Source organism: Oncorhynchus tshawytscha, linkage group LG02 (genome assembly GCF_018296145.1).
Source record: "Oncorhynchus tshawytscha isolate Ot180627B linkage group LG02, Otsh_v2.0, whole genome shotgun sequence".
NCBI lineage: Eukaryota > Metazoa > Chordata > Actinopteri > Salmoniformes > Salmonidae > Oncorhynchus > Oncorhynchus tshawytscha.
Window position 1 is genome coordinate 69539750 of NC_056430.1, and position 17623 is coordinate 69557372.

Sequence of the window (17623 nt, forward strand, 5' to 3'; positions counted from 1 at the left end):
ACACACACACACACACACACAGACACACACACACACACACACACACACACACACACACACACACACACACACACACACACACACACACACACACACACACACACACACATACAGACACAAACACACACCCACACACACACACACAGACGCACACCCACACACACACACACAGACACACACACACACACATTCCGACACACACACACACACACACACACACACACACACAGACACACACACACACACATACAGACACACACACACACAGACACACACACACAAGCACACACACACACACAGACACACACAAAAACACACACACACAGACACACACACAGACACACAACCCCCCCATAGTCAGCCAACTATCTACCACATAGACAGCACATTAGTAGTTCTACTTCTCAGTATACACCCCCATAGTTCCCTTTTAGTGTTTGGAACATGGCCGCCCTACAAACTCTGTCCATGGATCAGTGTGTGAACCCTCTACCCTCCTGCTGGTGGCATCAAAGCCTGGCCTCCACTTCCTCTGTTCAAAAGGACCCACACTGTAAACAATGAGGCCTCAGCCTCTCTGATTCTCTCTGAGACACACCGCACAGCAGGATGGGAAAGTTTTGAAAAAGAGACAGGGCGAAATATTGAGTTTGGTGAGGACACACATTGTTAGAGAGAGAGATCATGCACTCATGGGCTCTTCAGCAAAAAATATAATTATTGTTTGATAAATGTCGATAAACATACATTTTTCCCCCGCAATTACTTATATTTACTGTTCATTTTTTATAGTTTATTTTACTTTTGTTTATCCATTTCACTTGCTTTCCCATGCTAATAAAGCCCCTTGAATTGATTTGCGTGTGTGTGTGTGTGTGTGTGTGTGTGTGTGTGTGTGTGTGTGTGTGTGTGTGTGTGTGTGTGTTAGATACTCACTCTACTGGGGGTTGAGGTCATCAGCTTTGGTCTCAAAGAAGCGCAGCACCTCCTCACTCTGAGACAACTGAGGAGGGAGACGGACCAGAGCCTGAGAGAGAGAGAGAGAGAGAGAGAGAGAGAGAGAGAGAGAGAGAGAGAGAGAGAGAGAGAGTGAGAGGGGGGAATAGGGGAAGGAGGGAGGGGGAGAGAGAGGGAGGGGGAGAGAGGGGGGGGCAGAGGGGGAAAGGGGAGGGAGAACATCCGTTGTAAGATACCGTGCAACGATGCACCATACAAAGCAGCTCTTGGAATGATGGACTACGGAGGATGCATTCCGACATCCATTTTACGTTCTACCTTTACAATACACACAGTATAATCCTTAGCACAGAGTTTGGCTCCAATTCAATGGAAGATCATATGTCAGTCTATTCCACTGAGGATGGACATCCATTTGTAATGGTCATGCTAAGTCACACTATTATAGGAACAGATCAATAGGAGCCAATGACAAGGTAGACATAGTGGACATATAGTACTATATCTGAGATTGATGTTGAACAACATCCATTTCATATTGATGGGATTTATTTCACAGGGACAGTGCACAACTTCAAATGAATTAATATTCCATTGTTCACAATAAGAGCAAATACCCGTCCGCACTCATATGCTCCTTTTCTAGTCATGTGTCATTGAGGAAGTGTATATTATATTAAAAGACAGCTAGTGATACAGATGGTTTGGCTCCAGCCTCTCACAATCCCTTGAGAGGGCCGTCTGTGTCATCACGATCCTTCTGTTGTTTGTCTTGTGACAACAAACAGGAAGTAGTAAAGTTCAGATCAGAAGATGATGAGTGATAGACAGGCAGAACAATCTCTTAACATCTCTTAACATAAAAACATATTTTAAGACATATTAAGTAAACCTTTAAAAGTTGAGTAAGCAAGAATTTTGTCCACAAATGTACCAACATTTCTATTATGTAAATAGTTTATAATTAGTGTGTCATAGTTTGCTTTGTATCTTTTTTTTTTTTTTTGGTCAGGGTGTGATCTGAGTGGGCATTCTATGTTACATGTCTAGTTTGTCTATTTCAATGTTTGGCCTGATATGGTTCTCAATCAGAGGCAGGTGTTAATCATTGTCTCTGATTGGGAACCATATTTAGGTAGCCTGTTTGGTGTTGGGTTTTGTGGGTGATTGTTCCTGTCTCTGTGTTTGCACCAGATAGGGCTGTTTTGGTTTTTTACATTTCTTGGTTTTGTTAGTCTATTCATGTATAGTTTCTTTATTAAAGAACCATGAATAACAACCACGCTGCGTTTTGGTCCGCCTCTCCTTCAACTCAAGAAAACCGTTACATAGTGACTGCAATAATGTAGTTATTTTGTTAGATACTTCTCCCTATTAGGGGCGGCAGGGTAGCCTAGTGGTTAGAGTGTTGGACTAGTAACCGAAAGGTTGCAAGTTCAAATCACCGAGCTGACAAGGTACAAATCTGTCGTTCTGCCACTGAACAGGCAGTTAACCCACTGTTCCTAGGCCGTCATTGAAAATAAGAATTTGTTCTTAACTGACTTGCCTAGTTAAATAAAAGGTAAAATAATAATTAGCTGAAATGTTTGTTTTTTTGTCAAAGCTATTTTAGCTGTCGCACCAGCTTTTTGGTCCAAACAGATTTACAAATCATGGGAATTTGTCAAGCTATGCAGACGTTGACTCCCGAGGCATTTGTTCCGAGGCATGTGTTTCTAGGCAACTTCCCTGCCCTTGCCAGGGCAAATCAAATCAAATCAAATCAAATTTTATTTGTCACATACACATGGTTAGCAGATGTTAATGCGAGTGTAGCGAAATGCTTGTGCTTCTAGTTCCGACAATGCGGTAATAACCAACAAGTAATCTAACTAACAATTCCAAAACTACTGTCTTATACACAGTGTAAGGGGATAAAGAATATGTACATAAGGATATATGAATGAGTGATGGTACAGAGCAGCATAGGCAAGATACAGTAGCTGATATCGAGTACAGTATATATATATGAGATGAGTATGTAAACAAAGTGGCATAGTTAAAGTGGCTAGTGATACATGTATTACATAAGGATGCAGTCGATGATATAGAGTACAGTATATACGTATGCATATGAGATGAATAATGTAGGGTAAGTAACATTATATAAGGTAGCATTGTTTATATATTTACCTCATTTCCCATCAATTCCCATTATTAAAGTGGCTGGAGTTGAGTCAGTGTCATTGTCAGTGTGTTGGCAGCAGCCACTCAATGTTAGTGGTGGCCGTTTAACAGTCTGATGGCCTTGAGATAGAAGCTGTTTTTCAGTCTCTCGGTCCCAGCTTTGATGCACCTGTACTGACCTCGCCTTCTGGATGATAGCGGGGTGAACAGGCAGTGGCTCGGGTGGTTGATGTCCTTGATGATCTTTATGGCCTTCCTGTAGCATCGGGTGGTGTAGGTGTCCTGGAGGCAGGTACTTTGCCCCGGTGATGCGTTGTGCAGACCTCACTACCCTCTGGAGAGCCTTACGGTTGAGGGCGGAGCAGTTGCCGTACCAGGTGGTGATACAGCCCGCCAGGATGCTCTCGATTGTGCATCTGTAGAAGTTTGTGAGTGCTTTTGGTGACAAGCCGAATTTCTTCAGCCTCCTGAGGTTGAAGAGGCGCTGCTGCGCCTTCTTCACGATGCTGTCTGTGTGAGTGGACCAATTCAGTTTGTCTGTGATGTGTATGCCAAGGAACTTAAAACTTGCTACCCTCTCCACTACTGTTCCATCGATGTGGATATGGGGTGTTTCCCTCTGCTGTTTCCTGAAGTCCACAATCATCTCCTTAGTTTTGTTGACGTTGAGTGTGAGGTTATTTTCCTGACACCACACTCCGAGGGCCCTCACCTCCTCCCTGTAGGCCGTCTCGTCGTTGTTGGTAATCAAGCCTACCACTGTTGTGTCGTCCGCAAACTTGATGATTGAGTTGGAGGCGTGCGTGGCCACGCAGTCGTGGGTGAACAGGGAGTACAGGAGAGGGCTCAGAACGCACCCTTGTGGGGCCCCAGTGTTGAGGATCAGCGGGGAGGAGATGTTGTTGCCTACCCTCACCACCTGGGGGCGCCCCGTCAGGAAGTCCAGTACCCAGTTGCACAGGGCGGGGTCGAGACCCAGGGTCTCGAGCTTGATGACGAGCTTGGAGGGTACTATGGTGTTGAATGCTGAGCTGTAGTCGATGAACAGCATTCTCACATAGGTATTCCTCTTGTCCAGATGGGTCCAGGCCTGCTCCCTCTGTGGCTAAAGCCAGCGTGAGAAACATGCTAACAAATGTTTGTGCTATGAAATAAACACTGCACTCTGACGTACTCTGACGTATTTCCTAGATTCATGAGAGTGCTATTAAACGAAGCAAGGAGAGTTCATTTCGAAACGTGACGTTAGCTTTGCTGGAATGTGCTGCTGTTTTAGGTAAATAATGAATCTGCTAGCTTCTGACATGACTGACAACATCTTTAAGGTATGTTTGAGCATTTATATAAAGACTGGGCACGAGTATTTGGAGGTTATCAAAACGTATCATCAAAGGTGAGAGAAAGTCTTTCAAAATGTTGGATTTCACTGATTATAAGATGTGGCCTTGGACAATAAAGTCCACCCTTTTATCTGTGTTTCGAGGCAGAAAACTGCACACCTTCCCTACTTCGGGAGTGCTGGAGCAGCTGTATTGTGTGTGTGACAGTCCAGCCCCCTTGTTTGTTTACATCCTTGGCCTTTGATACCATGGTGAGTGAAAAAGGGAGGTGGGGAGAGAAAGAGAGTGGAGAGAGGGAAAGAGAGAGAGAGAGAGAGGGGGGAGTAAGTGAGAGAGAGAGAGAGAGAGAGAGAGAGAGAGAGAGAGGGGGGGTAAGTGAGAGAGAGCGAGTAAGTGTGTGTGTGTGAGAGAGAGAGTAAGTGAGAGAGAGAGAGAGAGAGAAAGTGAGAGGGGGGGAGTAAGTGAGAGAGAGAGAGAGAAATAACTTTTGTTCATTTTTTTATTGTTTATTTCACTTTTGTTTATTATCTATTTCACTTGCTTTGGCAATGTAGACATGCCAATAAAGCACTTAAATTGAAATTGAATTGAGAGAGAGAGAGGGAGGGAGAGGTAGCAAGAGAGAGGGGGCGGGTGAGGAGGCAGTGGAGGGAGAGGGTGAGGAGGAGAGGGGGGGTAGAGAGAGAGAGAGAGAGGGGAGAGACAGGGGCAGAGAGAGAGAAGCCTTGCTATTGAGAAAGGTTGCCGTAGGCAGACCTGGCTCTCAAGAGAAGACAGGCTAGGTGCCTCCTGAGTGGTGCAGTGGTCTGTGCCACTAGAGACTGGGTTCAAGTCCAGGATCTGTCGAAGCTGGGAGACCCATGGGGCGGCACACAATTGACCCAGTGTCGTCTGCATTAGGGGAGTGTTTGGCCGGCAGGGATGTCCTTGTCCCATCCCGCACGCTGTGGCGGGTGCACGCTGACACAGTCGCCAGGTGTACGGCGTTTCCTCCGACACATTGGTGCGGGCATTTTTTCAAGGAGCAGTGCGGCTTGGTTGGGTTATGTTTCGGAGGACACCCGGCTCTCGAGCTTCGCCTCACTGTAAGGGAGTTGCAGCGATGAGGCAAGACTGTAACTACATATTGGGGAGAAAAAAGAGTTTAAAAAAAAGAGAAGACTGGTTATGTGCACACTGGTTATGTGCACACTGGTTATGTGCACACTGGTTATGTGCACACTGCCCACAAAATGAGGTGGAAACTAAGCTGCACTAACTAACCTCCTGCAAAATGTATGACCATTTTAGGGACACATATTTCCCTCAGATTACACAGACCCACAAAGAATTTGAAAATCCAATTTAGATAAACTCCCATATCTATCTGTGCAATCACAGCAGCAAGATGACCTTCTGACCTGTTGCCAAAAGAAAAGGGTGAAGAACAAACTTTTACTTCAACTATTTGCCTATCGTTACATACAGACAATATGATATGTGAATTGTCTTCATTATTTTGGAACTTGTGTGAGTGTAATATTTCTTGTTCACTTTTTAGAGAGAGAGAGAGAGAGAGAGAGAGAGAGAGAGAGAGAGAGAGAGAGAGACAGAGAAGAGAGAGAGAGAGAGAGAGAGAGAGAGAGAGAGAGAGAGAGAGAGAGAGAGAGAGAGAGAGAGAGAGAGAGAGAGAGAGAGAGAGAGAGAGAGAGAGAGAGACTAAACAAAGGGGAAACAATAAGAGCTTTTTTGAAGTCAGACTGCTGAATGACCAAAGGCTGAAGTTTTGGGGGAGTTTTAGAGGGCATAGCCTTTATCTATTTATTTGAAAGAATGGGTAGCTTTTTAAAGTCTATCTTTTGTTGGGCACTCAGAAGTGTTCTTGTGTGTTCTAAACTAAACAGAACTAGGTCAAATCTCTTTCTAAAACTTCATTACCAGAATAAACCAAAGCCTTAGAGACCCGTATGTATGACAATGTGTTTTCAGACTAGGTAAGTATTTGAAAAACATTTCCTCGGTTGAGCCGTTGTAGGTTTGCTAGCCTGGTAACTGCCCCTGAACATCGTAAAAATATTTATTTTAAAACTCGGCAACAAGATGAGTTAAGAGACAAGACTGTATTGTATCAAGTATTTGCACAGAAATGTGCAACCGACAACACCATCTTATTGTGGTGCAAACTGAAAACCCCCCCAGTCAACACATGTCCCCTTCTACACCCGTGTTTAACCTCACGCCTGAGGTGTTCGCTGACACGTGTGTCTGGTTACCATCTGTCACCCCTGACCTCTGACCCCTAAATCCCAATAACATGTGACAGGGGGGAGCTCAAGTGGGACAGGAGGTTTACAGCGCATGTGTGTGTGTGTGTGTGTGTGTGTGTTTTGACAGTAATGCCTCCTCGCTCACCCTGCAGTAGTCATCGATGAAACGTAGCCTCTTCATGGCCACATCCCGCACATGACTCCGCCTGAACAGGATTTTACCTGAGGGAGGGAGGGGGGAGGGAAAATGAGAGAGAGAGAGTAGATAGGAAGGACACATTTTAGATGTTAGAGAGTGTAAAACTGTAATAAATTAAAGACCAGTACAATCCTGTCTCATCGCAGAGGACAAACCTTTAGTGTGTTTGTGTATTACCACAGGCTAACACCAGATGTCAGTAACACATGAAAGACTTCTGAACCACGACAATCTCACTCTCATACTCTCATAGTGAACGGTCTTGTCCTGCATTGCCCTCTTAACATATCAAATGGGATTTAAGCGCTTGGAGGTTATGTATCTAGTCTAACTCAGTGACTTCAAAGAAAAATGGCACCAGCCAATCAGAACGCCCCCTACTCCAGGGTATGCCGCGGTCCCTACAGTCCCACGGGAAGTGATCAAATTACCCTTCCTGTGAACTGAAGACACAGAGGATGAGAGGAAGAGCTGGGGACATACTGTGTGCGTTCTGATTGCCAGCAATCCTTTGAATGATGAATAGCAGAGGGATGATAGTGCAGTGCTGGAGTTTCTTAGATCAGAGAGCATCATGGAAACAACAGGGAATCTCCAGCCATAACTCTGACTTGCAATACCTAAGTCTTTGATGGCCAGCTGCTAACATTGTGTGTAATTGAGTGAATCCTATGGGGACTATTTCAAAGAAGTCGCCATGGACACATTTCCACATCTGGACTGGACGAAGACATTGTATTTGGTGCGACTCATTTGGTAACGCTGCTGACTACCGCCCTCTTGAACAGGTATCTCTTGCAAAAGAGGTGTTATATCTCGATGAGACTCTCCGTTCAAAATAAATGTTACAAAAGGTATGTAAACAGATGGAGGTGGATGTTTTGGTTGACACCCAGGTGGCTTAATGTGAGGTGGGTTGGCGGGGTGGGGACTGCCTGACGACTCTGAATTCTCCCAATGCTATGTGTTGGCTACATACCTCGGCTAGAACCTGCCATTATAGAAGTTGTTTGTGGTGACGAGGCATGTTGTACAAAACAAAGTCATCAGCGACGGGATCATCTCTAGCCAGAGTATCAAAACCAATGACCAATTTTCAAAAAAATCACTTTACCCACATGTGATCTGGCTCGGGCCCAACCCATCGGTCTCTGGAACTGTGGCAACCTGGGGGCCAGCAGGGAGCTACAAAGGAAGGAGCAGGACCTTGGTCAGCTCCAGAGGGCTTGCCAGGCCAAGGTGAGTCAGGACCATGGACAGCTCTACAGGCACCAACTGGGGCGGGTGAATCAACACCAATATTACCCAGTCCAGGTGCTGCAACCAATTGGCACCAGGAATTGGTCCCACCTGTCCCTCGTTACTCAAAATGGGCATAAGTAGAGGTTCAGTCACTCGGGGTGGGCAGACAGGCAGAGGGTACGCCTAGTCCTCAGAAGAACCGGAGTGAGAATGAGAAGGACCTCGATCAGACGCCTAAGAAGATACTAGGGGATGTTCGACTCTCTCTCTTCCTTTTCTTTGGCCCCAAAGGAAGAGGACCCATTCCCGTTGAGAGCACGTATTGAACGTATTGAAACCCCGGACTCATCGTTCTCTCTCTTGTTCATTAACACAGGCCAAGGAGCCGCCCCGCCGGACACAGAGTGACCCACCCGTTACCGGAGAGGCCTTTCAGTTGTATTTCACCCCTCCCCGTTCCCCCCAACCTATATAAACAACAACATTTGTTTGAGCACCGATCAGACGGTCCGAATGTGTTTTTGCGTTCTAGAATGGTCGTGGATTGGGAGTCAAGATCAGACTCAATGTGGAGAAGAAACAAATGTTCAGGGTGTGGCGTTTTGGCCGGGGCAATAAGTCTGGGTGGCCAGGCACGGGTAGGGAGAGGGCTGAGAGCATGTGGTCTCCATCAGGCTCTAACAGAAACTAACCAACATAAACAGTAAACAGACAGAAGCCTCTCACTCGCACAGCAGGAGTGTTGTCTCTCTCTCTGTTCCACCATCTCTTCCTCGATCTCTTTTTCCATTGTGTGTCTTTCACTCCCACATCAGACAGACACACACTGTCAGCACCTGCCTGCTGCTGCACCTCCGAGAGACAGTCAACTGGATGGACCGACTGATGAATAATGTATGAACGACACTAGGAGGGGCATCGATACGAGCAGGATACTGACGCGGTGTAACTTCCTGCCGAGTCAGCGCTATCGGTGACTTGACTGTCATGGTGGTGTTCTGTCTGCCTCAAGTCAGACTGTACTTCCTTATAAACTCCAATAAGTCCCTATGGATAGTGTCATGTCATTAGATCTTATGGCCATATATGGCAAGGGATCGATTAGAGTGTTGGTCGGGTTCAATGGTTAGGGGCCATGGGGTTGACAGGGGCTTTGCTTATCGGAGTGTGAAAGACTTTATAGGTGTGGAGAGAAGAAGGAAAGAAAAGGAGAGAGGGAGAGAAAAAGGATAGAGACTGACCTGGGAAAAATGATGGAGACTGACCTGGGAGAGATGATGGAGACTGACCTGGGAGAAATGATGGAGACTGACCTGGGAGAAATGATGGAGACTGACCTGGGAGAAATGATGGAGACTGACCTAATAGAAATGATGTAGACCGACCTGGGAGAAATGATGGAGACTCACTTGGGAGAAATGATGGAGACTGACCTGGGAGAAATGATGGAGACTGACCTGGGAGAGATGATGGAGATTGACCTGGGAGAAATGATGGAGACTGACCTGGGAGATATGATGGAGACTCACCTGGGAGAGATGATGGAGACTGACCTGGGAGAAATGATGGTGACTGACCTGGAAGAAATGATGGAGACTCACCTGGGAGAGATGATGGAGACTGACCTGGGAGAAATGATGGAGACTGACCCTGGAAGAAATGATGGAGACTGACCTGGAGATGTAGACTCACCTGGGAGAAATGATGAAATGATGGAGCTCACCTGGGAGAGATGATGGAGACTGACCTGGGAGAAATGATGGAGACTGACCTGGGAGAAATGATGAAGACTGACCTGGGAGAAATGATGGAGACTGACCTGGGAGAAATGATGGAGACTGACCTGGGAGAAATGATGGAGACTAACCTGATAGAAATGATGTAGACTCACCTGGGAGAGATGATGGAGACTGACCTGGGAGAAATGATGGAGACTGACCTGGGAGAAATGATGGAGACTGACCTGGGAGAAATGATGGAGACTGACCTGGGAGAAATGATGGAGACTGACCTGGGAGAAATGATGGAGACTGACCTGGGAGAAATGATGGAGACTGACCTGGAAGAAATGATGGAGACTGACCTGGAAGAAATGATGGAGACTCACCTGGGAGAGATGATGGAGACTGACCTGGGAGAAATGATGGAGACTGACCTGGGAGAGATGATGGAGACTGACCTGGGAGAGATGATGGAGACTCACCTGGGAGAAATGATGGAGACTCACTTGGGAGAAATGATGGAGACTGACCTGGGAGAAATGATGGAGACTCACCTGGGAGAGATGATGGAGATTGACCTGGGAGAAATGATGGAGACTGACCTGGGAGAAATGATGGAGACTCACCTGGGAGAGATGATGGAGACTGACCTGGAGAGAAATGATGGAGACTGACCTGGAAGAAATGATGGAGACTGACCTGGGAGAAATGATGTAGACTCACCTGGGAGAGATGATGGAGACTGACCTGGGAGAAATGATGGAGACTGACCTGGGAGAAATTGATGGAGACTGACCTGGGAGAAATGATGGAGACCTGACCTGGGAGAAATGATGGAGACCGACCTGGGAGAAATGATGGAGACTGACCTGGGAGAAATGATGGAGACTGACCTGGGAGAAATGATGGAGACTGACCTGAGAGAAATGATGGAGACTGACCTGGGAGAAATGATGGAGACTGACCTGATAGAAATGATGTAGACTCACCTGGGAGAGATGATGGAGACTGACCTGGGAGAAATGATGGAGACTGACCTGGGAGAAATGATGGAGACTGACCTGGGAGAAATGATGGAGACTGACCTGGAAGAAATGATGGAGACTGACCTGGAAGAAATGATGGAGACTCACCTGGGAGAGATGATGGAGACTGACCTGGGAGAAATGATGGAGACTGACCTGATAGAAATTATGTAGACTCACCTGGGAGAGATGATGGAGACTGACCTGGGAGAAATGATGGAGACTGACCTGGGAGAGATGATGGAGACTGACCTGGGAGAAATGATGGAGACTGACCTGGGAGAAATGATGGAGACTGACCTGGGAGAAATTATGTAGACTCACCTGGGAGAGATGATGGAGACTGACCTGGGAGGAATGATGGAGACTCACCTGGGAGAAATGATGGAGACTCACCTGGGAGAAATGATGGAGACTGACCTGGGAGAAATGATGGAGACTGACCTGGAAGAAATGATGGAGACTGACCTGATAGAAATTATGTAGACTCACCTGGGAGAGATGATGGAGACTGACCTGGGAGAAATGATGGAGACTCACCTGGGAGAAATGATGGAGACTCACCTGGGAGAAATGATGGAGACTCACCTGGGAGAAATGGGATGATTCTCTTTTTGGGATCTTTCTGCCCTCCCTCGATTGGGAACTTGTCAAGAATCTGCATCTGTAAAGAGCAACACACAGAGACATTTTTGTATTAAGTTAAGAGTGAGAGAACTATTTGGCAAACATTTACAAATGTACTTCAGCTCACTGAGGAATTGAATAGTGTTTCATTGAATTTCACTGAAAGAAACAGCTGGCCTCAGTATTTCAAATTCCCCGCCACTCTGATCACAGCATCAGAGACTTTATCATATCAAAGCTCGGACACATTTTAAATTCCCATTCGGACAAGGACAAACACTGCATGGTGTTTTGCTGCTTGTGGTGGAGAGGAGTTAATGTGAGTCGATTTATTCATAAAGCCATCGTGGTACTAAGGGAGGAGAAGTGCTGACACCGGGGTTAGAGGGAACTGCGCGCGCACACACACACACACACTTCCACACACACACATACACACAGGGACTTTTTCCACACACCCACACAAACTGCAGAGGTCAGAGATGCCAGGCATTGTCGGCCATATTGTGTTTATCCAATTTCAACCCCTAAATAAATTATGCAAAAGGGGGGATTAGGAAAAGTAAATGGGGCTGTGGGGGAAGAAGCCTATTCTGTCTGCAGCATATATATACTGTAAGAAGAGAAGAGAGAGAAGAGATAGAGAGAAAACGATAGGGGAAAGGTGTGTGTGTGTGTGTGTGTGTGTGTGTGTGTGTGTGTGTGTGTGTGTGTGTGTGTGTGTGTGTGTGTGTGTGTGTGTGTGTGTGTGTGTGGAAGTTTGTGTGGAACAGGCCTTTGCCGGCAAGCTGCTTAAATACCAGCCCCTTGCGGCACGCTTGGACAGCCTCGGGTGGAGGTGCAAGCTGGTGGCGCTTATATTTGGCAGCCTCTGCCACGTACACAGCCTTGCAGTGTGTGGACTCCAGATTGCGGGCCTGACAAAAACTAGGGCAAAGCAGTAGGCTGGATACTGCTCTGTTTCAGCTGTCCTGGGAAGCCTAGCTGTTTGGAGAAGGAGGTGCTATCTGAGTGCCATGCATACAGGAACCTTTGAAATGTTTGGAACTTTTTTTAATGTAAATCTGATTGGTGGATTCAAATAAAGTATTTCTTGTGTGTGTGTGTGTGTGTGTGTGTGTGTGTGTGTGTGTGCACATTCCTGTGTGTGCTCCTGCGTGTGTTCCTGCGTGCTTATGAATGTGGATGTGTGTGACAGAGAAAGAGACACAGAAAAACAGAGAGCGAAAGAGAGAGACCACACACCATAAATCTGGTGTGCATCAGGGCAGGGAAAAGACCCAGAGGAACCAGGTGAATAAACAATCTAGCAGTACGGGGACGAGGGACTGGTCCACACCCAGTTCTCTCTCTGTGTCTGGGTCAGAATACGTATACACACAGCCCCATGTTGACTGGGTTCTTCCCAGACACTAAACTCCGCTGGGTTTCTCTTTCTCATAGAAATAGAATTACTAGAACAGAAATTCCCATTCAAATCAATGGGTCTATGACGGGTGGGCCGGCGGTATTCTATTTGTATGCTTTGTCTTCCCTGACTGGAACAGCAGCTCAGTTCAGTCTTGTTTCGCTCTCACAGGGGAAAACTCTATATGCCTTGTCCCAGTGGAGGGGTTGGTCTTCCTGTGGGTAAGCTGCTGAGTGGTGGTCCACTCTGTTCTGAAGGCAACCTTGGTGGTTTGACTGCTTGAGCCAAACAACTAAGACCAGCTTAACATAAAACTTTTTCTGACCAAAATGTAGCTGCGAGGGAGACGTAGGTAGCAGTAGCTAATAGGTAGCAATGGGAATTAGTATCTTATAACTAGGAGTTACTGTCTCACAGTAAAACTGTGTCAACAAAGCCTAAAGACGTGAGGATGAAGAGGTACTTTGGCAGTTTACTGTGAAGTTCCTGTGCTGTTGTGTAGGTGTTATAAATTGAGCGCTAGAATCACTAAAAAAAAACCTTGCTGAGACCATACAGGACATAATCCAGCTGTTGTCTGCTTCAATTGAACAAAGAGTTTACTGACTTGCCTAATTTCCTCAATCAACATACTGAATCAAGTTAGCTGTCTCCCCTCTGTTTATTAGTGGTTCGATCCAAATGATCCTAGTTGGCCTCGTTGGACCAAGTTCAAAACTTGTAGATGTTTTTAAAAATTGCCGCCGATTGCCGTTCCTCTTCCCTCACCCTAAAATACCCAGATCTCTCCCTTTCCTCTCCCCATCTCTCCTCCACTCCCTGGACAGACTCCTGGCTCTCGGAGATGCGTTTTCCCCATCCCATCGGGAAACGTGGGACCACAGAAAAATGTTGTCTCTCTGAACAGGGGCGAGGGGCGCTAATTCCAGCACCACCAAAACAGGTGGGAATAAAAATCCCCGGACGATATGGAATGGAGAAGAAAAAATAATACGAGAACGCAGCCTCATTCAGAACAATAGTCCCAGTCGGTATTCACGGAATTATACGACATTCTCCTCGACAACGCCCAACAATTTACCCCCACTGTATAAGAGGCAACTTCGTTTTCAATATTTTTTTTTGCTATACAGAAGTAACAAAACATGTAGAAAAGCTGGTGTGTTGTTTAATGTAACCCGGTCAAAAAGAATCCCGACCTACGGTTCGCAATGCCCCCTCTTGTAGGGAAATAGAGCCTGCTAGATGAGCCCTGTGCTGTGGCTTCGGGCTAATTGGCGTTGGAGAGTGGGGAATGTGGGGTCCTCGTATCCAAGTAGGCTACACGTACCTATGTCTGTAGGAAAACATTTCATCACAGGTAAGACATTTAATTTGCTTGGTGTTAAGGTAAACAATGTAAAGCATAAGGGATCTGTAAAATGTATATAGGTTCCGGAGCTTTTGTGAAATAGCATAGTTACAAATAGAAATCAAACTGGATGGACATCAGAAATAGAGGAAGGACTAAGAACAAACAAGAGAGAACTATTGTAAAGTAGACTGTGTCTGTAAAATGTGTATAAGATGTATAAATTGAAGGTAAAAGCAGAAGTGTTTATTAGTTTACTCCAATTGGGGGATCGGCGGAAGGGTTTGCGGGGAATAATAATAAAGGTATATTCTTTAAAATGGTATGTATGTCTATATAAGTATGTGTATGTACATATGTGTATATGTATGCATGCGTGGATGGATATATATTTCCCCAAAAATTATGGGGGATTGGAAATGATGCAGACAATTACATTGGAAGCAACATTGTTTCCGCAATATTAATATTATTAATATTAGCTGATCCACCCCTTAAAATTAAAAAATTAAAAAAAATTAAAAAATTAAAAACTTGCTTGGTGTTGTCTGTTTGTAACTCCACTCATTACTTGTAGCTGTATAGTCCATTTATTTGTGTTGTTGGTCTTGGCTAATTAGCTAGCACTCACGCTGCAGGCACCGTCATGAAAAGGGGCTAGAGGGAAGCCCTACAATATGATGTTTCTCTAAGTTTGTCTCTAAGATGTCTCTAAGTTTCTCTATGTTTCTCTTCTCTACTGACAACACTCGGGAGCAGGCAATGTTGAAAAGTCATCTTTAGACATCTTGTACTTCTCTAAAATGTAGTTTTGTAATTGAATAGAACAAGTGGACAACACAAAAAATTGCATCTGAAAAAGGTCAAGTTTTTGCTGTGAGCCAATGGGGTAACCTAGGTAACCACAGGTTGTTTCCCCCACAGGCGAGCAGGGCCACAACGTTCTATCTAATACCAACTGGGACTATGGCTGTAGCTACTACTTCTCAGACCTGACTCTGTCTCCTTGGTAACCAGCCTAGAGAGAATGAGTGTGAGTGTTCTGAAGCGTTCTGATTGGATAAGACTGTGAGGCTCTGGACCACTATTAGAGGAGTCAGGTCGGGAAAAAAAGAGACACACAGAACATGTTTCTTTTCCTCTATTGTCAGTGAGTATCTCTAAGAATTCTATCCCTACATCATCTCTGCTATGAGGACTTATCATTATTGCTGCATTCACATGCTAGTCGGGGAAAAAAATGGAAACTCCGAAATGTCCAACTTGCTAACTGGTTGAACGTCTATAACTACAACCAGTTAGCAAGACGTACATTTCTGAGTTCCCTAGTCAAATCAAATCAAATGTTATTGGTCGCATAATGACATTTAGAACCCTAGTTTCAACAGTTCCGACTAGCACGTGAACCCGCCACTGCTGGCGAAATCCGAGGTGCACTGTAACAAGGCGTTGGTGTTGGAAATGTGCTTTGAATATGGATAACATTGTAGGCCAGGGCCCACAGCTGCAGCAGGTCCCTCTTCATATCATGCACAGTGGCTTATAATAGGCACGTCATATATGGAGTTGTGGGAATGAGTTGGGATTTAAGTTAAAGAGTCCGCTGTGTATTGAGAGAGAGAGTTTGAGAGAGAGAGAGAGAGAGAGAGAGAGAGAGAGAGAGCGAGAGAGAGAGAGAGAGAGAGAAAGAGAGAGCGAGCGAGAGAGGAAAGATAGAAAAAGAGGGAGGGAGAGAGAAAGAGAGAGCGAGAGAGAGAAAAAGAGGGAGGGAGGGAGAGAAAGAGAGAAAGAGAGAGCGAGAGGAGAGAGAGAGAGAGAGAGAGAGAGAAGAGAGGAGGAGGGAGAGAGAGATGGGAGAGAGAGAAAGAGAGGGAGAGAGGGGGAGAGGGGGAGAGAGATGGGAGAGAAAGAGAGAGAGAGAGGGAGAGAGAGGGAGAGAAAGAGAGACAGGGAGAGAAAGAGAGAGAGGAAAGAAAGGGAGAGAAAGAGAGGAGATAGAGAAAGAGAGGGAGAGAAAGAGAGAGGAGAGAGAAAGAGAGGGAGCGAAAGAGGGGGAGAGAGGAGAGAGATGGAGAGAAAGAGAGAGAGAAGAGAGAGACAGGAGGACAAAGAGAGAGAGGAGAGTAAAAGAGAGACAGGAGAGAGAGAGGAGAGAGATGAGCTATGTACAGTGTTCTGATAATATATTTTATAATATAATATATCATATATTTTTTTATATCCTTTTTAAACCTTTTTGAGTGCAATGTTTACTGTTGACTATTTCTAATAGTTTTTTGTTGATGTTTTTGTTAAATCTGTTTCCTCTCACTTTTTCTTCTCACTTTTGTTTATTCACTTGCTTTGGCAATATAAACATTATGTTTCCCATGCCAAAAAAGCCCCTTTGAATTGAATCAAATTGAGAGAGAGAGAGAGAGAGAGAAAGAGAGGGAGAGAGAGAGCTCATGGACACGCTTCACTTCCTGCTGATGGTCATGTGACCTGTGAAGAGTGACTCAAGAGGAGCTACCCCTGGTTGAACCACACAGTTGACAGAGCTCAGTGACAGAACACACAGTCACACACAGATAGACGCACAAGCACACAAAGACACACGCACACAATTGGGAGCTCCCCACTTATGAAACAAACTCACGGCCCACATAACACTGAAGAACCATGGGATCCCACCATTTCCACGGTAATGATCACATGGTCCGACTGAGAATCAAACCAACTCTAAACAATCAGCAGCAGTCAGGTTGACTCAGTGTAGTGTCAACATAGTGAGTCTTTGTAGCTTGTAATGGTGGGCGGAGGCGGATTCATTTATTTCCTGGGTCTGCTGCCCAAATGGTACACTACTCCCTATGCTGTACATTGCACTGCTTTTGACCAGAGCCTTTTGGGACCTGGTCAAACGTGGTGCACTATAGAGGGAATAGGGTGCTGTGTGAGATGCAGCCCTGGACTCTCTCTCTCTCTAGCAACTCGCTTTAATCCACTAATTACAAGACATGTTGGTGTAAACAATGCAGGAAATGAAAGGGGGCTGAAGGGGGAGGGAGGGAAGGGTTCAAACTAATTGATATTCTGCCTGTCTAGTATTGCCAGAACAGAACGCAGGTTCTTCCCTTATTCCTTCTTAATCCTACCACTACTCGCCTGGTCCCAGATCAGTTTGTGCTATCTTGTGATATTGACCATGTGAGTTAGGCAAGACAGCACAAACAGATCTGGGACCAGGCTATACCACTCCAGCGCTATCCACACAAAAGACAGAGCGACTGAGGAGACGAATGGACAACATGAATCAAGTCTGGACACGCATTAGTGGCCCGAGGTATCGAGTTTCT

At 45.7% G+C, this 17623-nt stretch overlaps 1 protein-coding gene across 2 annotated transcripts in view; it reads right to left on the bottom strand.

Annotated features, from left to right (window-relative positions):
- Positions 1 to 894: 894 nt before the first annotated feature.
- The window catches only part of LOC121840439 (SH3 and PX domain-containing protein 2A-like), a 42158-nt gene continuing 25429 nt past the window's right edge, over positions 895 to 17623 (bottom strand). Inside the window, exons 3-5 of one of the 2 annotated variants that reach the window (XM_042303664.1) lie at positions 11488 to 11563; positions 6858 to 6934; positions 895 to 1027 (exon numbers count right to left, since the gene is read on the bottom strand). In XM_042303664.1, coding sequence (XP_042159598.1) covers positions 938 to 1027; positions 6858 to 6934; positions 11488 to 11563 — 243 coding nt within the window. In that variant the 3' untranslated portion in view covers positions 895 to 937. Of the gene's footprint in view, positions 1028 to 5453; positions 5586 to 6857; positions 6935 to 11487; positions 11564 to 17623 lie in introns of those variants that run through there. The other variant, XM_042303667.1, reaches the window with a different exon arrangement.